This window comes from Lepidochelys olivacea (assembly GCF_965140295.1).
Source record: "Lepidochelys olivacea isolate rLepOli2 genome assembly, chromosome: 4".
Lineage (NCBI taxonomy): Eukaryota > Metazoa > Chordata > Testudines > Cheloniidae > Lepidochelys > Lepidochelys olivacea.
Window position 1 is genome coordinate 104,263,386 of NC_140414.1, and position 23,925 is coordinate 104,287,310.

At 40.0% G+C, this 23,925-nt stretch overlaps 1 protein-coding gene across 2 annotated transcripts in view; it reads left to right on the forward strand.

The window, feature by feature from the left end:
- PDS5A (PDS5 cohesin associated factor A) overlaps positions 1-21,418 on the forward strand; it is a 167,385-nt gene extending 145,967 nt beyond the window's left edge. For both annotated transcript variants that reach the window (XM_084627255.1, XM_084627256.1), the window contains exons 28-35: positions 2,648-2,780; positions 3,444-3,563; positions 4,780-4,842; positions 7,607-7,752; positions 9,163-9,268; positions 13,693-14,048; positions 19,096-19,246; positions 19,838-21,418. In XM_084627255.1, coding sequence (XP_084483381.1) covers positions 2,648-2,780; positions 3,444-3,563; positions 4,780-4,842; positions 7,607-7,752; positions 9,163-9,268; positions 13,693-14,048; positions 19,096-19,246; positions 19,838-19,873 — 1,111 coding nt within the window. In that variant the 3' untranslated portion in view covers positions 19,874-21,418. The remainder of the gene's footprint in view (positions 1-2,647; positions 2,781-3,443; positions 3,564-4,779; positions 4,843-7,606; positions 7,753-9,162; positions 9,269-13,692; positions 14,049-19,095; positions 19,247-19,837) is intronic.
- The last annotated feature ends 2,507 nt before the right edge of the window (positions 21,419-23,925 follow it).

A 23,925-nucleotide genomic window follows, 5' to 3' on the forward strand; every position in this document is an offset into this window, starting at 1 on the left:
TCCCTGTACATCAGTCTTCCAGTGACCACAGTGCCCTGTCAACCTCTGCAGCTCAGTTACCCACCAGACCTACATGAAGGAGACCTGGGGAGAGAATGCCAAATCTTCTACTTAGAGGAGCTCCAAATCACCTCAAAAAGATAACCCGTAGAGACCTCCCATCCCAAGAAGGGTACTGCTGAGGTTTCAGATGTTCTCAGTATTGAGGGTCTCCCCACATCCAAATCCTTGAGTACGTCTTAGTTTTACGGTACCTATCAGTTGATACCAAAGCCTGCCTCAGTATCCCTTAAGCATGATCAAAGGGCTAGGGCATTGGTTCTTAACCTATGGCCCGTGGGCCACTTGTGACTCAATCAGCACAGAGCTGTGGCCCATGTGATATCCTCAAGCCCATACAGGTAGTATATATATTGTGTGGATGTGGCCCACATAACACATAGAGAGCTGCATATATGGCTCACAATGGTAAATAGAATCATAGAATATCAGGGTTGGAAGGGACCCCAGAAGGTCATCTAGTCCAACCCCCTGCTCGAAGCAGGACCAATTCCCAGTTAAATCATCCCAGCCAGGGCTTTGTCAAGCCTGACCTTAAAAACCTCTAAGGAAGGAGATTCTACCACCTCCCTAGGTAATGCATTCCAGTGTTTCACCACCCTCTTAGTGAAAAAGTTTTTCCTAATATCCAATCTAAACCTCCCCCACTGCAACTTGAGACCATTACTCCTCGTTCTGTCATCTGCTACCATTGAGAACAGTCTAGAGCCATCCTCTTTGGAACCCCCTTTCAGATAGTTGAAAGCAGCTATCAAATCCCCCCTCATTCTTCTCTTCTGCAGGCTAAACAATCCCAGCTCCCTCAGCCTTTCCTCATAAGTCATGTGTTCCAGACCCCTAATCATTTTTGTTGCCCTTCGCTGGACTCTCTCCAATTTATCCACATCCTTCTTGTAGTGTGGGGCCCAAAACTGGACACAGTACTCCAGATGAGGCCTCACCAATGTCGAATAGAGGGGAACGATCACGTCCCTTGATCTGCTCGCTATGCCCCTACTTATACATCCCAAAATGCCATTGGCCTTCTTGGCAACAAGGGCACACTGCTGACTCATATCCAGCTTCTCGTCCACTGTCACCCCTAGGTCCTTTTCCGCAGAACTGCTGCCTAGCCATTCGGTCCCTAGTCTGTAGCAGTGCATTGGATTCTTCCGTCCTAAGTGCAGGACCCTGCACTTATCCTTATTGAACCTCATCAGATTTCTTTTGGCCCAATCCTCCAATTTGTCTAGGTCCTTCTGTATGCTATCCCTGCCCTCCAGCGTATCTACCACTCCTCCCAGTTTAGTATCATCCGCAAATTTGCTGAGAGTGCAATCCACACCATCCTCCAGATCATTTATGAAGATATTGAACAAAACCGGCCCCAGGACCGACCCTTGGGGCACTCCACTTGATACCGGCTGCCAACTAGACATGGAGCCATTGATCACTACCCGTTGAGCCCGACAATCTAGCCAGCTTTCTACCCACCTTATAGTGCATTCATCCAGCCCATACTTCCTTAACTTGCTGACAAGAATACTGTGGGAGACTGTGTCAAAAGCTTTGCTAAAGTCAAGAAACAATACATCCACTGCTTTCCCTTCATCCACAGAACCAGTAATCTCATCATAAAAGGCGATTAGATTAGTCAGGCATGACCTTCCCTTGGTGAATCCATGCTGGCTGTTCCTGATCACTTTCCTCTCATGCAAGTGCTTCAGAATTGATTCTTTGAGGACCTGCTCCATGATTTTTCCAGGGACTGAGGTGAGGCTGACTGGCCTGTAGTTCCCAGGATCCTCCTTCTTCCCTTTTTTAAAGATTGGCACTACATTAGCCTTTTTCCAGTCATTCGGGACTTCCCCGGTTCGCCACGAGTTTTCAAAGATAATGGCCAATGGCTCTGCAATCACAGCCGCCAATTCCTTCAGCACTCTCAGATGCAACTCGTCCGGCCCCACTGAGAAATTGTCAGTGCTCCATCTTCTTTCTTCCCTTCATTTCCTCTGATATTTTTTTATTTTGTGAGGTTAGCTCATGGAAGTGAACTAAGAGAGGAGAAAGTGAATGAGTTGGATTTTTTATACAGACCTTGATTGAGTCTTTTCCACCCAAACAATTACCATAAAATTAAATTTTCATTCTTGTTTAATATAGAGTTCACTCAGGGCTTGATCCTAAGCCCATTAAAATCTATACAGAATAGTTAGTTAATTGTGTGGCACAGGTATTTCAGTGCAGTTTCAAGTTAACTTGACATATTAAGACCTGTAAATTGCATGCATATATGTTCTAAACTGGGTTGGTGGTGTTAAAAGACCTGTAAATTCAAGCATGAACCACACACAGAATTTAAAACATATATGCAATTTACAGATTTTAAAACGTCAAGTTTACTTGAAACTATACTGAAATACCCCTGTGCTACACACACACACACACAAGGTTTGACTTACATATACGATTTGACCACAGTCTCTTAAGGCTGCTGTTATAGCTGATAGAGCTAATAGAATAATGTTTTTAAAGATGTTGCTATTCCTGCTCCACACACGGAGATCACAGTATCAAACATGGTATTTAGTTACTTGTGTTTCATTAGGTGCCTGTGGTTCATGCTTGAAGTTTTAATGACAAAGAATGAGAACAACAGCCATGCCTTCATGAAAAAGATGGCAGAAAGCATCAAGCTTACCCGGGATGCTCAGTCTCCTGATGAGCCTAAGGCCAATGAAGTAAGAAATATGATTCACTTTAGGAGTGGTGGTTGAGAGCAGAAGGGTTTTGCAATCAGATGTACAACAAGATACATAAGATGTTAGAAAGCACAAAACCAGAAATGTTTACTGTCCTCTAGAGAGAACATTAGTTGTAAACAATGTACACGTTACTTATCTCCAGCTTTAAAAAAAAAAAAAAACTGTTGCTTTTAGCAGCTAAGTTGAATAAATTGCATTTGTTAAATATTGTCTGCTATTCAGTGTTAATTTTCACTGCAGCCCTGAACTTTTAGTTGCATGTAGATGTTAGACAGTTTCTTCTCTTTGGGAAAATAATGTAATATGTATAATTACTATGAATGTCTACTGTTGGAGTAAGAAACTTGTTGGTGTGTTCAAGTAAGCAACAGCCATCAGATGTGCATTTATACGTCTAAGGTATTTTTCATTATTCATTCAGGAGTATTGTATAGAAAATAAACTGGGAACTACAGAGAGGGGCAAGGTGTGATGAGGAGCAAAGTATGCTGTTAATTCTTTAAGTGTAAAATATGTTCTTAATAGTTGATACAGAATTATTTTTGCTCATTGATTATACATTTTAAGAGTACATTCTTGCTACTCTTATGAAAATTATAAATAATATCTAAAGCACTGTTTCCCTTTTTTTCCCCTCAGAAACTCTATACAGTATGTGATGTAGCACTGTGTGTAATCAACAGCAAGAGTGCTTTATGTAATGCAGATTCACCAAAGGACCCTGTATTGCCCACCAAATTTTTTACGCAACCGGAAAAGGTAATTTTGTTAATTCATTTTCTGGGAGGAGTAATACAAATACTTTGTGACTTAACTTTCAAGGCTATATCATAATTTAAAATACGGAGTTGGGAGAAAACTTGTATTTATTATAAGAAGTATTCACTTATATAGCACAAATTGTATGCTAAGCCATCTGTCCATCTTGAGCAGATGCAGCTAAAGTTGTTTGTTAGCAGGTGATAGTTATTTAAAATACTGATTGCTTTAACTGACATTGACAGGACATTGCATTAAGGAGTTGTGCACCTGCTGGGAGGGAGAAATGAAAAAGCCAAAACACAAAGAGAAAGAAATGGAATGCAAAGCTGACAAAAAAGTATAGAGAGGAAACAGATAGATTGGTGATTAAATTTTAAAACATCTTGCATATATTTAATTCTGATAATTGTTTGGCGTAGTGCATTTACTTTTTTTTTTTAAAAAAAAAAGTCCTTTTAATATAATCTTTAGCCTCTTGGGATTTAAGATTTCCTTGGGCAACCTCATTGTCACCAGTAGAACCCTGTATCACACTACCATAATCAGGACATAAATTGCTAGGGTAGAGCCAAATGAATTCTACAGGATAGATTTTAATTTCTGGTTGTGCAAGAGAATACATCTCAAAATTTCCAGTATCATAAACAGAGAACCCTTCCAGAGGCTGATATTTCAAAGGTTAAATGATGTAACTTGGTAGTTTACTTGCATCATTATGCAGTATCAAATACTATAGTGATGCAGGCCAAGTGAGCATGTAGACAGATTGATTTGCATTATGATTGACTAGGTTGATACCTATATATTAAAAATCAAAATGAAATAAGATTACAACTTTCAGTTTATAAAAACCACTTCTCTTTGGTCTTCCAAAACAAATAATACAGCTAGACACAACATATACAACAGGGAAATCACTTTTGCTTACCTTCAAGTTAATAGAAAAAATTGGGAATCTGGAATTGAAGTGCGTGACTGCTGAATACAAACTGTGCAGTTCTGAATAAAATTTTGTTGTGCTTTATTAGATTAAATTTGTCACTAGGAAGCTATATAAACTCTTAAGTGTAGTTTCTGAAAATTGGAAAGGCCTCAAGACGGTTTGATGATAACAGCTTACGTGACAAAATAAATCTTTCACACTGACATAAAAATAAAACCTTAAAATAGAGAAGACAAATGCAGATCTAATTATTTTCCTTTTTTCACGCAGGACTTCTGTAATGACAGGAATTATATTACAGAAGAGACAAGGGTTCTTCTTTTAACAGGAAAGGTACTGTATGTTAATTAATTGTAATGACTTTGCACATGATATATAGCGATTAATAGGCATTCTAGTTTTTCATTTTCAGAGAAATCACTATAAGACTCAGTACAGCAGTTCAAAAAGTGTATTACCAAGTTTGTTTGCTACTTTTAATTATTAATAGTTATACATAGGTGCGAGAATTGTAAATTGCTTTTACTAGAAGGCTCAACAAATGCCTTTAATTTGACACTATTTTCAGAGGGGAGCAGGGGACAGTGCTTACTGTCCTTGCTTTGTCCATCCTGTGCACTGACAAAAATCTGTGAAGGGAAAAATAGTAATTTATCATATAATCACAGGATGCCTCATAATTTGTACGTACAAGGGTGCAGAAGCAAGGTTGAAAATGCTTAATTCTGGCGTTTCCTAGTTTTGGAGGCGTTGATTTTGTCACCTTGTAAAATGTAAAGATCTTAACAACAGCATAGTTCACACATTTCTCATTTACGCTTCATTTGCATTTGCTCCTTTACATACTCTCTTCCATGTAACTATATAGTACTACGTAATTTACTGTAAATTTTGCTTAGAGTCAGAAGCAATAGTTTTATAGTATTTGTGTACATGATGGAGTTATGAAATACTGCCTACATTTATAGCTTAAATAGTTTTCAAATTTGATTACTGAAATGTTAATATTTGAAACACATTTTCACTGGTTGTTTAAACTGAGCCCTTCGATTCTTTGATAGTAGTCATTCATCTAATTGAATCTTCTGGAAACATTATTGTAGCTAGCAACTCTTGCTAAATACGGGACATATTTTTCTCACTAATGCAGCTCTAAACACAATAGCAGGCCTGGTTTATTTTCTGTTGCTTAAGTTATTTAACTATTACTATTGTACCAAACATCTGAAAAAATTAACATTTATTCAGTGCCCTAACATTTTAATGTTTACTTAAACATTTATTTCACTTTCTCTCAGTTCAGATTTCAGACAGTACATAAGTGGTATATTGTTTTTATGATAAAACACATAACTCTAACTTTCAAGTAAACTTAGTGCGCTGCTTGTTCCAGGGCAGTGTAACTACCGGTCCATGTGCTTAGTAACAGGCTATTTTTATGCAGGACATTAGCATGTTATCATGCCATTATACCAGAGGTTGGCAAACTACGGCCCGCAGGCCACATGCGGCCCACGGGACCGTCCTGCCCGGCCCCTGAGTTCCTGACCTGGGAGGCTAGCCCCTCCCCTGCAATTCCCCCTCCTCCACCTGCCTGGGCGGTGGGGCTGCACACTCATGCAGCGCAGCAGCATGTCTGGCTCCAGGCGGCGCAGCTCCCAGACATGCTGCTCTGAGCGGCATGGTAAGGGGGCCAGGGCTGGGGGGTTGGATAAGGAGTAGGGAGTCCCGGGGGGCAGTCAGGGGACAGGGAGCGGTTGGATGGGGTGGAGGTTCTGGGGGGATAGGGGGTGGTGGTCAGGGGACGGTGGTTGGATAGGGCAGAGGTTCTGTGGGGGGCAGTCAGGGGGTGGCAAGGGAGGTGGGATTAGATAGGGGATGGGGGTACTGGGAGGGGGTGGCCGGTGACAAGGAGCCCGGAGGGGTGGGGGGCTTAGGAGGGTGGGAGATTCGGAGGGGGGTGGTCAGGGGGTGGGAAGTGGGAGGGGGCGGGGACCAGGCTGTTCGGGGAGGCACAGCCTTCCCTACCCTGCCCTCCATACAGTTTCACACCCCGATGTGGCCCTCTGACCAAAAAGTTTGCCCACCCCTGCATTATACCCTATCTCCTGTCTCAACCACCGGCCATGTATGCACGCAGTATAAAAATAAACATCCTGTCTTTTGGCTTTGCCCTGGTTGCCTCCTAATAGTTTAGTTGCCTCCCTGCCGCAAGAGGCTACAGTTCTGCTGGCCAGATGGCTGCTCAGCATCTGTGACATGGTTTTCCTGCTTGGCTTCCTGTTAAATTAACCCCCAACTCCAGAGCAGTATGGAGAGAATATTTTTATTTAACATGGTCTAGAAGGAAACCTGAAAACCCACTGGAGAAGCAGCTTTGTGCCAACCATGCTATAAAGAAAATGCCCTAGCTTCCCACAGAGTGTATAGTGCAAAGAGAAGTACCACCTCCTTTTCCTGTCTAGGCACCCCGAACAAATAGATTACCATCCGGTCCATCTAAACCAAAGATACCAGCCATGCGCCAGAAGTCCCTAAAAGACGTGATGTACAGCAACTGGCATTTTACATTAGCTTTCCTTATGCTGAATTAGGAGTGTTCAGATTTCACGTTTTCTTGGACAGCGAACCTAATCCTACCCTTCTGTTGGGAAAGTTCGTATTTATTTGCCCACAACTTGTCTTCTATAGATTGCAAGTTTCTTCTGCTTTATTTGGGTAGTTGTTGCAGAATGCTGCCACCTTCATAAGGTTTTTTGGGGCCCCCCAGTATGATATTAGCAGTCATTGGCCATTTGCATGCCTGATATGCAAAGTTCCCTGAATAATAATTTTTTTATAAAATCAAGCAGAATGGTCCACAGCAATTGACAGCAGCCATTGTGTTAGGAAAGACCTCCCACAAATGCCTTTTATCGCATGTTGCTAGTTAAGATGGGAATTATTGCTGCGAGTGGAAGAGGTTATTTAGTATAATAGTTGTGCAGTTAATCCTCACTGTACCATAGACAATATTTTTAAAAAATTTTAGTGTGTTTTTAAAATTCCTGTTTGTATACCTTTAATAAAAGCTTGAATAAATCTCTCTGCATTTTAGCCAAAACCAACTGGTGTATTAGGTGCAGTAAACAAACCATTATCTGCAACTGGAAGGAGACCTTATATTAGAAGCACAGGATCAGAGACTGGAAGCAATATTAGTGTAAACTCAGAGTTGAGCTCTCCTGCAGGAAACAGATCAAGGTACATGGTGTTTATTTGTTTGCAGCTGTTTACTTCATTTAACACTATACACTCCTGTGTTTTGGAAATAAGTGTTTTGTTTGTATGCCATTGTACTTTGCTGAATTTGAACAATCAGGAAATGATACTTTGCATTTTTTTATTCCTATAGCCTAGGGTTCTTTATAGGCACCTTTGTGATCCTTTTTTTTAAAATAGCCAAGATAATTGACACATTTAGAGGTTGTGAACTGTGCAGGATCGTATAGCAAGTCAGTGGCGTAGACAGGAATAAAATCTAACTCTCCTAACTCCCTGCCCTGTTTTCAATCAACTAAACCACAGGTGCATCTCTATATAATTGATCTTGTACCATGTACATCACCATGGAATCTGAGCACCTCGAGACAACACTTATCAACCTCACTAAATTAAGAGAATTTTCTTTCTTGTGTACACTGTGTGCATTAGCTATAATAAAGACAATTCAGATCCAGATGGATTGCAAATGTATTCTGATGCCATGTGATTGAACACTCTAGCTACGTGTTTTTAATATTTTTCCATCTGAAAATATATTAATAAACCACTAACAAATATATTGTTGTGTAATTAGATTCTACAGCCCACATGTTTCTAATATGAAAGAATTAAGATTAATCATGTTGCTTAATAAACAATAAATATAATTTCTCTTCACTTTTTAATGACTGTAGTGTCTCAGTTAAAACAAAGAGTTTTGCTGATTAAGTACATTTAAGTTGATATGTAGTTTAATAGAAGGCTAAAATGAAAAGGTAGGAATAAATGTTGCTTATAATATGTGACAGGAAAATGCTTTATTTTCTAAAGTACATAGGGACAAATTTTGAAAGGTATTGAAGTGCCTAACTCCCATTGATTTTTTTAAAAATCTACTGCAGAGAGAGAGAGAGCTTGCACTTTGAAATTTTAAGGCTGAGTTTAGCTTGTTTCATAGTTGATGAACTTGATAGGCTAAATGGTTAAAGAAAGAAAGTTGAGTACAACCAAAGGTTCAGTTGTTTCATAAAACTGAAGGGTAGTACCACTTCTATATCCATTTGGAATATGTCCCTCAACTGGGGCAAAGCTTGGATGGTCCTGGGGCACACACAGTAATGGCTCTGAATAGTCTTAATATGGTATGTTTTGTGAAAAATCTCCCCTCCTGGAACAGCTGTGTGCAAGTTCCTTGTCCTGATTAATAGATTTGTTCTTATCCTGCAAACTGGTGGTATCACAGTTGAATGAAAGTTAATACTTGCCTGTATGGGAAACATTCTGATAAGGGGAATATAAAAGTGAAGGCAGGTGATTTTTTTTCTACTTTAGTCTGCGCTCCTGTCTGTCTGCGTTGTTTAAGAAGAAAAAAATAGTTGCATACATGATTGTTTTTAATTCCTCTAACAGGGAACAGAGTTCAGATATATCAGAAACTGGGGTCAGTGAAAATGATGAAAATCCAGTGAGGATTATTTCAGTCACGCCAGCAAAGACAGAACCTGTGAAAAACAAGGTAGATTTCATATTTTTAAAAGTGAACACTATTTTTATAGCTAATCTGGCATAGAAATTCATTTAGTACATACCAACATTTCCTAGATGGTCTCTGAAAGAATTGATGCCTCATCTCATTCAATGTAATTATCTCATTTCTTTTGTCAGCCCATAAAAAGAAAGCTCATTTTCAGAACAACTAACGATTTTTTCAGACAAATGGATAGATGGCATGTATTGTCAAACAGTACGGACTAGTTAAGAGAGTTCGTCCTATTTTATGAAATACCAAAGGGAGTACAATGGAACCTTCACGTTTCCCATCTTTTTTTCAGTTTGTTCACAGTTTTAATGTTGTTTTAAGTTAAGGTTATATCCAGTTTGTTTGACTATTTATATTTGATAGACCTGCCTGGTCTGTTCAGTATGTGGTCAGAGATTGCACTCAGTTTAATAAAATCACTAGAAATGATGTGTCATTGGTGTTGAAAAGATGCTTAATCTATAACACCCAGTTAGCGATTTTTGAGGGGAGAGAGGAATATGCACAACAGCACAAGAGTTAAGTAAAGAGTATTCCTCCCAGCATTACATTTCTTTGTATCTACTAGATTGTGCCACAACCAAAATTGTATTTAAACTCTGATTTTTTTAATATTTTATTTCCTTGAGCTTTTTTAAAGAAGAAAATACCTCTCTCATAGAACACAATTTAAAAAAAAAAAATCTAAGTTCAGTACTACATTTTTGTAATTATGGAGAAGGGAATGGATAGTGCTAATTTTATGATTTAATACATATATTTATCCAGTCTCTTAAGTAAATGTTTAGGTAAAAATGTAAACAGGCATTTCAAGTGCAGATTGTGGAAAGAGGCTAATTGTTATGTAGACAAGGTTGAAGATGCTATCATGTAAGATCATTTATGACAGGCGTGGCCAACCTGAGCCCGAGAAGGAGTCAGAATTTACCAATGTAAAGAGCCACAATAATACGTCAGCAGCCCCTCATTAGCTCCCCGCCTCCCGCCCACCGGCAGCCCGGCCGATCAGCGCCTCCACCTCCCTTCCCACACCTCCCAATCAGCTGTTTCATGGCATGCAGGAGGCTCTGGGGGGAGGGGGAGGAGCAAGGACATGGCAGGCTCAGGGGCGGGGGCAGGGCCTGTAGCAGAGCCAGGGGTTGAGCAGTGAACACCCCCCAGCACACTGGAAAGTTGGCGCCTGTAGCTCCAACCCCGGAGTCGGTGCCTCTACAAGGAGCCGCATATTAACTTCCAAAGAGCAGCATGTGGCTCCAGAGCCACAGGTTGGCCACCGCTGATTTATTACATCCTACCCGCACCTTCTCCAAAACGGAAACAATCTTTCTGAAATTTCACAATCGTGAGTTTTTGCCAGGGTGGAATTTTTCTGTAAAGTTTGGGACAAATTGGACAAGGCATATGGGAGATATGACGGTTCAAAAAAGTAAATGTTCCCACTTTTTGAGATTTTGGTTGAGATTTTCAGAGCTATAGGGTATTTAGGTACACTGCTCCCATTGATATCACAGGGTGTTGTGTAGCTAAATTACCTACCTGGATTTGGAAATCTCAACCCTTATTCATTTGCTTCATAGTGATTCCAAGATATCTTGCTCAAGGGAACAGCAAATTTATTCTAAGCTGTTGGCCCTGGTGGGAACTTGTTTCTTCAAGATAATTTAGTTATTAAAGGTTTCAGAGTAGCAGCCGTGTTAGTCTGTATTCGCAAAAAGGAGTACTTGTGGCACGAAAGCTTATGCTCAAATAAATGTGTTAGTCTCTAAGGTGCCACAAGTACTCCTTTTCTTTTTAGTTATTAAAGACACTTGTGATCCTGTGTCCACATGTCTATTTTTTTAATTGAGGTGATCTATGCCAATTGAAAGCTTCCTAACCTGTAAGAAATGTATTTTACAGAAACATATACTAGAAAGCCTATATCCACACACAAGTGTGAGGAGGGAAGAGTAGGTTTATAGCCAAGAGTACCTGAATTCCATTCCCAGTGCTCCCATTGCTTGACCTTAAAATGTTCGTTAAGTTGCTCTTGACTGCTAAGGAAAACTAACTAGGATTACACAAAATTATACAAATAGTAACTAGCTCGACGGTCACTGTGAATAAAATATTGCCTAAGGGGAAAAATAGCTCCCGAGATGTGTGTGTTTTTTCCATGCATGTATTTTATAGAATCTGTTTAATCTCTACCCTTTCTTTCTGATACTACATTTTGAATCATTTGTCATCATGCTGAATTATTTCCCTATATGATATAAATTGTATATAATTATTGTTACTTAGAAATTTTTAGGGAGCTTTCAAGAACAACTTGTGTATAACCATTATGACCAAAATGTAGAAAATTAAAATTCTTCCCAGGCACTACCAAAATGCCTCATATGAGACTATTAAAAAAAAAAAAAACAGGAAAAAATAGAAAAAAACTCTTACCATAAAGTTTGTTTAGCCATTTTTAAAATAACAATGGAACTTCTAACGAGAGAAATCCTAGTTTCAGACACCGCATCTAATTTATGGTGAATGGTTTTAATGGATGTGTTTTAAATTACATGAGATGATCAGGTGCCACATTAAAAAATTTATATATGGCATTTATCAAATAGCTAAACAAAAACCTTTAAATTTTTCACTCTTTAAAAAAAGGAGGCAGGGGAATTAGCACTGTTTTCATGTGTTTGAAAAACCCGTGGAAATATTTGGGTTTATAAGTTTTATTACTCTATAGCAATGGTTTTCAACCTGGGGTCTGCAGACTAAGATTTGCAAAGGGATCCGCACCTCTGTTCAAAATTTTTTAGGCAGCTGCAAATGAAAAAAGGTCAAAAACCACTGCTCTATAGCAAAGTAAAGACTAACAGATATTTCATGATGCCAAATGAATATCAAATGGAAGCAATGTCAGCCAGATGGTTGGTCTGATTTAAAAATAATTAAATGGCTGATTTCTGATGGGCTGAACCATAGACCAAGTCTGTTTCCTAAGACCGCAATAGTTCAGCCTTTTAATAATGGTCAATTCACAGGCACCTAAGGTACATTCCTGATGAGCAACCTTTTTTTTTAACCAATGGCACATTTACAGCTTTTGTAGATTAAATAGTGTATACATCCCTTGGCAAACTCAAAATGCTATATTAATATGTGACAGGTTCACAAAAACATTATATAATGTTCTGTATTACTTAGTGGAAAGTAAAGAGATGGTGGCAGAATTATGAACTTGGCGATGAAGTTCTTTTATGTTATAGGTGCCATTTTAAGTTCTGGTGGCATCAGAGTAATTTTTCTTTTTGTCTCTGGTATTGAGTAATGAATTGCACTGTAATTGTACTTGAACTGCATAAATAAGGAGATGCAAAACCATCACAATATTTTTGCTAATCTGAAGTTCAGACTTGTGTGTTCTATTCATAAGCTGTCTGATAAAAATGGCCTCAGCTACCGGGACCATTCAGCTCTACTTATATTTTTACCCATATGAATAATTACAGGTTTTCAAGGTACACAGGAAATAATGTAAATAATTTCACTGGGTCTGTTGCCATGGTAGAGCCATGATGTTAACAGTCATCATCTTAGGTATGTTCCTTGAATACCCCTCTCTCCTCCTCCATGTGAGATGTGCTGGCAACTGTTCCAGGGGCCACTGATTAGATGGCCACTTACCACCTCTCCCCTTTGCCCAGGGGTCCATTGCGCAGCCCTGCCCTATGTAAGAGGAAGAACACCCCCTATCCCCACATACACACATGCATTGCTCCCTGTACCTAGTGAACGTGGCAAAACGCGTGCGGATGGGAGATTCCCCCCATACCCCAGTTTCCATCTTCCTCACTTCCCCAAAACCCTTTTTTTTTGTCCTGGAGTGTGTTCTGGAAGGGTTTTTTTTTATTTTATTACTACTACTACTACCACAGCTTTACTGGAGGTTGGTCTCAGAAATCCATCTACTAAAGTAAACCCCCTTTTTGCTGCACTAAAGTCTTGTTTCACCAGAGACATTGCTTACTGCCCTTCTAGTAGATCTCCCAGTGATGGGCAAAGAGACTGTGAAAGAGCATGCCTCGTAGGAACATGGTGGGAAGTGAGAGTGTTATAGTCCTATCATAATCTTAGTTACTTTCAAAATACAAATAAATTACTTTGAGACTGAAAGAAAATGCACTGTGTCATACATTATAGGTTTCATATATTAAATTTATTGCAAGCAAACTATGCCAAAAAGTTCCATTTTGGTATGTTTTTTCACTAGAACCAAGCCTTACATGTTGGGTGGGTGTTCATATGATTTGTTGCATATCTGCTTCAGAAATTCATGCTTTTGTCTGATAACAGTTACAGCTTGGCCTTTGGGGATCTTGTTTTTGCTAAATAGGAATTTTTCTTTTCTTTTCTAGGAGATTCATTCTGATCAGGCTACACAAGGAAACATTAGCACTGAACGTGGAAAAAAAAGAACGGCAGCAACAGCTGGATCAGAAAACATTCATCAAAAAACAGAAGAAAAAAAAGCAGATGAATCAGGACCACCAGCCCCTCCCAAACCTAGGAGAGGGCGTCCACCAAAGTCTGAATCTCAGGGCACCACAGTAAAAAATGATGAAACAAATAAACCATCTGGCAGGGGAAGGAAAAGGGCAGCAGTCAGTCAAGAGAGTTCAGGGGGTTTAGAGGCAGGTAATGCCAAAGCACCAAAACAGCAAGACATAGCAAAAAAAGCAGCACCAGCACAGAGACAAATTGATCTACAAAGGTAAAAATAGCATCTTTCCTACCTCCAAGATATATCCTGAGTTTTAGAAGTAATGTATTCAACAAATGGTTAAACACTCTAACCAAAACATTTACTAATAACCAGCATCATGGCTCAGCACATTGCATTGTGAAATATATTTTTTCTTGGGGTATCTCAAGATTAAACCTATGTATATGCTATGAGAACAAGGCTCAGAGCACTGAATATAGTATATGAGACCAGAAACCATATCCTCTTTTTGTACAATATTATTTCTTGAATGTGGTGCTTCCATTGGCATCATCTGCATCACTATGTCAGAGAGCTAAGAGTGTTGGAGTTGGGATTTTTCACTCCATTTACTAATGCAAATATACATGTGCTCTAACTCAGGACCCTGGTCTGGTCAATCAACTAACAAAGTTAAAAGCACTATATCTTTGATGAATGAAATAGTTTTTTTAAAAACATTTGGGTTTTGCTGCTTGTTTAATCCATGTCCTTTCTTGAAACAATCACTTGTCTAAAATATAAAAAAGCAAATGGATAACAGAAATTGAAACTGTACGTTCACCAAGCAGCTATTTGACTTTGGTACAGCCCTTTTTCATTCTCTGTACACATGCTTTGATTTATACATTCACTGAGCGGTCTTTACATTTGAAACACAACTTCATACACCAGAACTAAACATTCAAAAAATTTGAAGAATTGGCTTAGCACAACCTTGGATGCCTACGTTTTCCAAACATGTTTTAAATGTAAGAACCTTTAAATTTCAAAAACATGATAAGTAAGTTATGTGCTCAAAAAACCCTCAACTTAACCTGAAATAAGTATTTGAGTAGGTCTGTTAGTAATTTACACAGCAAGCTCTTTTTAAAGAGCTTGCAGAGATCATAGATTAAAAATAATTTAAAAGTGAAAAAATACAGCAAGAAATTAATTTTTAATAAGGAAGAGGCTGCATCTTGAAAGCAGTCCAAAAATCACATGGGCATGATTGTAATCATTATTGATATGAGATGTCATATCAGAATAGAGAAAATCATGTCTGTGACAGCATCAACCTAGGAAGTGAGGGGATTGCCCACAGAGACTGTGGTTTCTAGTTTTCAACTAAATTCAGTCTGTATGGGACAGAATGAGATGTTCCCCAGCCTTCCCATCTCACATCAAGACTGAGGGTATGTCTACACTACGAAATTAGGTCGAATTTATAGAGGTTGATTTTTTTAGGAAGCGCTTTTATACGGTCAATTGTGTGTGTCCCCACTAAGCACATTAAGTCGGCAGAGTGAGTCCACAGTACTGTGGCTAGCATCAACTTTTGGAGTGTTGCACTGTGGGTAGCTTTTCTGCAGTCTCTGCCGCCCATTGGAATTCTGGGTTAAGCTCCCAATGCCTAATGGGGCAAAAACATTGTGGCGGGTGGTTTTGGGTATATGTCATCAGTCGCCCCTCCCTCCATGAAAGCAACGGCAGACAATCGTTTTGCGCCTTTTTTCTGTGTGGATACCATACTGCTTTCAGCAGATGGTGCAGTAGGACTGCTAACCTTCGTCATCAAACCACCGCTTCCGCTGCAACTCTGCTGTCCTGCTCTTGTCTCGATAGCGAATTTCTCCATGTTGGCTGTCATGTGCTCCCACTTCCGCTGCAACTCTGCTCTCATGAATCCACCTCGCAGGTCCTCTCATCGTTCTCTATAAATATCTACTCTCCTGGCATCCATCGTCAGCCACCACTTCCACTGCAACTCTGCTCTCCTGTAGACGCCATACCACAGCAAGCATGGAGCCCGCTCAGATCACCCAGCAATTATGAGCATTGTAAACACCTCACGCATTATCCTGCAGTATGTTCAGAACCAGAACCTGCAAAAGCAGGTGAGGAGGTGACGGCAGTGCAGTGACGAGAGTGATGAGGACATGGACACAGACTTCTCTCAAAGTACAGGCCCTGGCAATTTGGACATCCTGGTGGCAATGGGGCCAGCTCGTGCTGTGGAATGCCAATTCTGGGCCCAGGAAACAAGCACAGAATGGTGGGACCGCATAGTGTTGCAGGTCTGGGATGATTCCCTATGGCTGCGAAACTTTTGCATGCATGAGGGCACTTTCATGGAACTTTGTGACTTGCTTTCCCTTGCCCTGAAGCGCAGGAATACCAAGATGAGAGCAGCCCTCACAGTTCACAAGCAAGTGGCGATAGCCCTCTGGAAGCTTGCAACTCCAGACAGCTACCGGTCAGTCGGGAATCAATTTGGAGTGGGCAAATCTACCCCTGGACAGTAGTCAGGAGCTGTTCAACTATAGGCTGAGCAAGTGCAGAATGGTGGTAGAATGTGCATTTGGATGTTTAAAAGCACGCTGGCGCAGTTTACTGACTCAGTTAGACCTCAGCGAAACCAATATTCCCATTGTTATTACTGCTTGCTGTGTGCTCCACAATATCTGTGAGAGTAAAGGGGAGACGTTTATGGCAGGGTGGGAGGTTGAGGCAAATCGTCTGGCCGCTGATTATGTGCAGCCAGACACCAGGGCGGTTAGAAGAGCACAGCAGGGTGCGCTGCGCATCAGAGAAGCTTTGAAAACCAGTTTGATGACTGGCCAGGCTATGGTGTGACAGTTCTGTTTGTTTCTCCTTGGTTCACTCTACTTCTCTGTAAGCCAACCGACCTCTCCCCTTCAATCACCGCTTGCAGAGGCAATAAAGTCATTGTTGTTTCAAATTCATGCATTCTTTATTAATTTGTCACACAAATAGGGGAATAACTGCCAGGGGAGGAGGGAAAGACAAGGCCACACTGCACTTCAAAACTTATTGAATGCCAGCCTTCTGATGCTTGGGCAGTCCTCTGGGGTGGAGTGGTTGGGGGCCCGGAGGGCCGCCTCACCCCTCACCCCCCCCACGTTCTTGGGTGTCTGGGTGAGGAGGCTATGGAGCTTGCAGAGGAGGGTGGTTGGTTACACAGGGGCGGCAGTCTGTGCTCCTGCTGCCTTTCCTGCAGCTCAACCATATGCCGGAGCATATTAGTTTGATCCTCCAGTAGCCTCAGCATTGCATCCTGCCACCATCTCATCATGCTGCCACCACCTCTGCACTTGATTCTGCCACCTTTTCTCTTGCGTGTCCCTCCTGTCCTCAGGTTCATTTTGTGCTTTCCTGGACTCTGACATTGCTTGCCTCAACACATTTTGCTGAGCTCTTTCAGTGTGGGAGGAGTGCATGAGCTCAGAGAACATTTCATCGCTAGTGCGTGTTTTTTTCGCCCTCTCTACGCTAGTCTCTGGGACGGAGATGACAGGGGGAGCGTTGAAACATTTGCAGCTCTGGGAGGAAAAAAGGGAGAGTAGTATTTAAAAAGACACATTTTAGAGAACAATGGGTAGACTCTCGCAGTGAACCAAGCTGTTAACATTACATAGCACATGTGCTTTCGGTACAAGGTCACCCCCCCTCCCTCCCCAATTCTCTGGGATGATCATTTCACCCCTGCCCCCACCGTGTGGTTAACAGCGGGGATGATTTCTTTTCAGCCACAGGCAAACAGCCCAGTAGGAACAGCCACCTCTGAATGTCCCCTTAATAAAATTCCCCTATTTCAACCAGGTGACCATGAATGATCTCACTCTCCTGAGGATAACACAGAGAGGTAAAGAACGGATGTTGCTTGAATGCCAGCAAGCACGGACCATACACTGCCATGCTTTGTTATGCAGTGATTCCAGACTACGTGCTACTGGCCTGGCGTGGTAAAATGTCCTACCATGGAGGACAGAATCAGTCTGCCCTCCCCAGAAACCTTTTGCAAAGGCTCTGGGAGTACCTCCAGGAGAGCTTAATTGAGATGTCCCTGGAAGATTTCCGCTCCATCCCCAGACACGTTAACAGACTTTTTCAGTAGCTGTACTGGCTGTGAATGCATCTCACGTCTTCAGGGCAAATTAATAATTAAACACGCTTTCTTTTAAACCGTGTATTATATTTACAAAGGTACACTCACCAGAGGTGCCTTCTCTGCCTTCAAGGTCCGGGAGCTTGCGTTGGGAGAGTATTGGCTCCAGCGTGATAAACAGTTCCTGGCTGTCTAGGAGAATGGTTTCATCCTCATCTGCATCTTCCTCGTCCACAAAATCCTCATCCCTGTTGCGTGAGACTCCCCCCTTGCAGGAGTCCACGTACAAGGGTGGGGTAGTGGTAGGGGCACCACATAGAATTGCATGCAGCTCATCATAGAAGCGGCTTGTCTGGGGGTCTGACCCAGAGCGGCTGTTTGCCTCTGTTTTTTTTGGTAGGCTTGTCTGAGCTCCTTAAGTTTCACTTGGGACTGCTGCAGGTCCCTGTTATAGCCTCTGTCCTTCATGCCCTTGGAGATTTTTTCAAATATTTTGGCATTTCATCTTTTGGAACCGAGTTCTGATAGCACGGATTCCTCTCCCCATACAGCGATCAGATCCCGTACCTCCCGTTCGGTCCATGCTGGAGCTCTTTTGCAATTCTGGGACTTCATGGTCACCTGTGCTGATGAGCTTGCCATGCTGGCCAAACAGAAAATGAAATTCAAAAGTTCCCAGTGCTTTTCCTCTGTACCTGGCTAGTGCATCTGAGTTGAAAGTGCTGTCCAGAGTGGTCACAATGGATAGCTCCCGGAGGCCAGTACTGTCGAATTGCATCCACACTACCCCAAATTCAACCCAGCGATGTTGATTTCAGCACTAATCCCCTCGTCGGCTAGGAGTACAGAAATCAATTTTAAGAGCTCTTTAAGTCAACAAAAATGGCTTTGTCATGTGAACGGGTGCAGGGTTAAATCAATCTGATGCTGCTAAATTCGACCTAAACTCGTAGTATAGACCAGGGCTGAGACACCTGCTTGAAGTGACAGATAATGGCCCCAAAACCACAAAGGGTCATATTAGCATATAGTCAAAAAGAATCTGTATTTTACACTTTTCCTTGAAATTCTGTGGTATTTAATTTTTTACATACTTAAGCCATGCAGTATGTATTAATTCAATGATTCCTAAAGGAATGTCAAAACAGTGTTAACATTTTTCAGAAGCCAGGTGCTGGGAAGTGATGGAGATTCACTGTTGGAGATAGACTCAAGTCCAGGATATTCATCAAATGATACGGATCATTTTAAAGCCCGTGAGAGCAGCCAGGAAGACAATGAGGATACAGAGCTAGCAGAGGGAGGCTTCCTAAAGGTGCAGCAGGGACATACAGGGCTATTTTATAATTTTATTGTAGTTTGTGCAGTAGGGAAGCAAGGAATCCCATTTTCCTTCTATAAAAATCACCTTTGAGTGTGAGACATATCACAAAATCTTAGCTTTTTAGACTATTATTTGTGGATATCAGAAAAAGTATTTGCTGGGTTAATTGCTTTTAGATAAGAGTTCAGTGATAGTCTTTTGTAGGCTTGAATTCTTAAAGCAGTCGTTTTAAATTACTCTCCCCATTCTACTGCATTAATTCAGTCTGATTCAACAAGAGAAAATGCTAGTCGGTTATGGAAATTAAAGCATATATCTATCTTCATTCAGGTTTCTGTATCACCACTTTTGGTTAAAACATGAAAATACACAGTAGGGAAATGTGGACTTATTGAACCAGTGCTGAGCTAGTCCAGAAGAAGATACAGTATAACGCTGGAAGATTAAAAGCACAAATGAAGAGTCAAGCGTATTGTAGGAACTTAAATGTACACATTGGTGAGGGTGGCTTTAATGGTTCAGAAGTAACTGAATTTTCTTTACCCAAATATTTAACTCTTATTTTCTTTTCTCCCCTATAAGGTAAAAAGAAAGCTTACACGAAAAGGGAGGAAATGAAGGCCAAATAAAGGCAAACTCCAAGCTTCTGCAAAAACTAAGATTCTGAAATTTCCTATACAGGAACTGAAATTACTTCAAAACACACAGCTTTCAGCTCTGAAAACAGAAGGAAAACTATGCTTCCCTTTTACATGAAATTAATCCTTCTCAATGGAAATGTAAAGCAGAAACTCTTGAGAAAGAGGCTAAAAGCATCTGTACTTATTTCCCCAGAGACTTTTTTTTATGAAAAGTCAATAATTAAGCAAATTGCTTAACACTTGGTTCCAGTTTCTGCATATCTGGAGTTTAAAAGTATTTTACTCCATTAATTTTCATGCTGCATTTTTTTTTTTTTTTTAAGAAAGTCAAAGGAGAGGTTCTTTTACTGACATTGAAAATTTGTGATCCGAGAGCCAGGTTATTCCCATGTTTCACAAGAAAAAGTAGATGTCTACTGAATGGAAACAAGAGTAGAGGAAAATCACAAGAAATATTTCTTTGCTTTACTTTTGGAGACTGTTTTATGTATAATTCTTTCCGCCTGCCTACTTTTCTGCAAAAATAAGATGTACAGATTTCAGTTCCCTGCTATGAAAAGTCATGTGGTGGCAATTTTATAAATGTTGCTTTCTGATTTTTATCAGAGTGGGAAAATAATCACTTAAAATTATTATTGATTTGCAAGTAGACATTTCATTTTTTAATTTTTCCTCCATTTTAGTTTAATATAATTTGCAATAAATGTACATATTGATGTTTGTTTTATAAAAACATATATCACTTTTAAGTGTTTTTACTCCAGCAGTTCTGTTGGAATATTCAAAATTTTAAAGGAGTAAAGACAGTCCAGCATTTGATTTTATAATGTTTGTCACCAGATTTTTATTATTGATGTAAAAAAGTCAATTTTTAAAAATAGTTGGACTTCGGCAGCTTTGTAAGGAAAGTTGGAAATGGTTAGGGTTGCTCTCAATTTTGAGCATTGTGCTGATTGGAAGTAAGGTCTGTTTTGCATTTTGTCTTCCTGTCCAGGCTCATTTTTAATGTTTGTTTTAGAAGACTGTTGCATCAATATTATGTTTCCTGGCATCGTTCAGCATAGATACAGTGTACACTTTTATGTACACATGATCATATTTAAGTTTGTTGCATAAAATAAACGCTTCTAGGTGTCATATGGTGGTCCTTTTTTCATTCCCCCTAAATCTAATTATTGTGTATCTGTACGCAGGAACATTGCAGTTGAGTAAATAGGCTTTGTGCTGGCAAGTATGTAGTCAAAGGGGAAAATTTGCATCTGAAAAGACTGATCTGTTTTTTGTAAATTCATTTTTCCTGCCTAGAGGATAAGCACTGGACTGCAACTCAGGAGAACTGGGCTCTATTCCTCGTTCTGCCATTGGCCTGCTGGGTGACCTCGAGCAAGTCGCCTCACACCTCTGTGCCTCGGTTTCCCCATTTGTAAAATGAGGATAGTGTTACTTCTTTTGTAAAGTGTTTTGAGATTGATGAAAAAACACTGTATAAGAGCTAGGTATACAATATATTCTTTGCTATTGATGCGGTGGTTGAGGAATGCTTTCTGTCCTAAATTGGTAAAGTGTTGCTGTATGTTGTTAAACTATTATCTTTTTCTAGTCCCAGAGTGGCCGTGCTTCACTGATGGATACAATTTTGTGTTTGTGTTCACACAGAGCAATAGCTACATCTTAGGGCTAGAGCAACATGAGAACCTCTGGCATTAAAGGATTTTTATAAACATATTATATTAAAGGGACATTGTCAAGTTAAAAGTCATATAATAGTTAAACATTTATTTATCCTGTATCAACAGACTTTAGATTTCTAAAACTGAAAGAATTTTAGAAATCTGTTCTTCTCTTCAGCATATATACTGTTTACTTTTGACACATTAGTCAGTTTTACCCTGGTTCTCATTCTAAAGTTCAAATAAATAAATAAAACATTTCTATAACTAGTAGGTTTTGGACACTTTTTTTTTAAATTACAAAACCTATATTTTGGTTATAAACTACAGTCTCGGCTAGTGTCCCTTTGACAGTTATTTGTAATCAGAACTTTATGTACTTTTATAAATGTGTAATTCAAAATGATTAGTCTGAAAAGTTTAGAAAATGGATAAGTATTCTTTTTGCTCAGTGTAAATGTATACAGCCACTCGCAAACACAGTGTGCTGGAATAATACGTCAAAGGTTTAGAAAAACATTTTGTAAATTAACTTTGAGTTTACTGTTGTACACAGTAAGCTAAAAGAACAGGAGTACTTTGTGGCACCTTAGAGACATACAAATTTATTAGAGCATAAGCTTTCGTGGGCTACAGCCCACTTCATCGGATGCATAGAATGGGACATATAGTAAGAAGATATATATACACATACAGAGAAGATGGAAGTTTCCATACAAACTGTAAGAGGCTAATTAGTTAAGATGAGCTATTATCAGCAGGAGAAAAAAACTTTAGTGATAATCAAGATGGCTAATAGATTGATCTATTTCTCTAAGTTAAGTATCCTCCCACCTTCTTGTCAACTGTCTAAATGGGCCATCTTGATTATCACTACAAAAGTTTTTTTCTCCTGCTGATAATAGCTCATCTTAACTAATTAGCCTCTTACAGTTTGTATGGAAACATCCATCTTCTCTGTATGTGTATATATATCTTCTTACTATATGTCCCATTGTATGCATCCGATGAAGTGGGCTGTAGCCCACGAAAGCTTATGCTCTAATAAATTTGTATGTCTCTAAGGTGCCACAAGTACTCCTGTTCTTCCTGCGGATACAGACTAACACAGCTGCTACTCTGTAACCTGACAGTAAGCTAAATTTTACTTGATTGTTGATCTAGCAGTTGCAGTTTTGTTCCTGATTTTCTCTAATCTTGAACTTTTGTCAAGTATTTATTGAAGATAACTGTAATAGCCTAGGATTTATTGAGTGTAGCCTCATTGTTATGTATGTTTTCCTTGGGATACATCAGCAATTTTTTTTTTCCTGAAAAGCCTTTAGAAATTTATTTTAAAACGTAAAAAATCCCATGTTATATTCTCTGGGACCAAATGTGACTGGACTTGGTCTTCCACTTTTTTGCTGCAGCCAGGAATACTTTCATAGCAGAATCATTGAAGCTCCAACAGCTTCCTCTTTCAAACCTAGTATTGTCCCCCACGCTGGTGAAGGATGATTGTCTTCTACACAAAGTGAGCCACAAAAACAATTTATTTTCTATTTGGGCTCCAAACACTGGTACTGACAGAGAGACAGCTAGAAACAGAGGGCAGCTCTTTACTTCAGAGTACAACGATGACATGAAAGCATAATTGGGGGAGTTTTGACTTACCCCTATATCTCTAAAGAATAAAAAGCTTACATTCTCTTCTGTGTTCAAATGGTTCATGACTGCCTTAGAGGAGAAAGCTAGAATCCTGTCTTTTTCTTTCCAGTCTCCCAGGCCAACAGTAGGTCATACCTCAGCTCCAGTTCAAGAAGCGCACTTGTCAGGCTCCCTCCCCATCCAGTATGGATGATGCAAACCTGGACAACAGGAGGCTAATCTTGGAAAATTGGAAGTAGATATCCAAGTCAAAAGTTTCAAAGATAGAGGACGAAGGGACCTCTCCCTCCCACAAAAGGAAATTCAGATATCTTTGAAAAGCTTAAGTACAAAAGGAAAACTACTTCTCATTCCTTCACACTCACCTTTTTTAGGAGAAGGGGCGGGTGGGGGGGAGTGGTAGTTCACCAGTGTGTATATATCACATTTTCTAAGGGGACTGGAAAATTCCTGTATCTCACTTCCCACCCAGCAGACTCAATGTTTTTTCCCACGAACGCATGTAGAATCATAGTTCTTTAGAATTCGTATGGGAAGTGAGGAAGTCAAATTCTGTAAGTGGTACTTATTGACCACAACTTCCACCAAGGAATTGAAGGGTACACCCTTTTGTGGGATTTGTCCACTTCTTTCATACAGCAACTTGAAAGGCAATATTAAAGGTTGATGTCCACTCTGTGGCTTCCAGTGACATAAAATGAATCAAGGC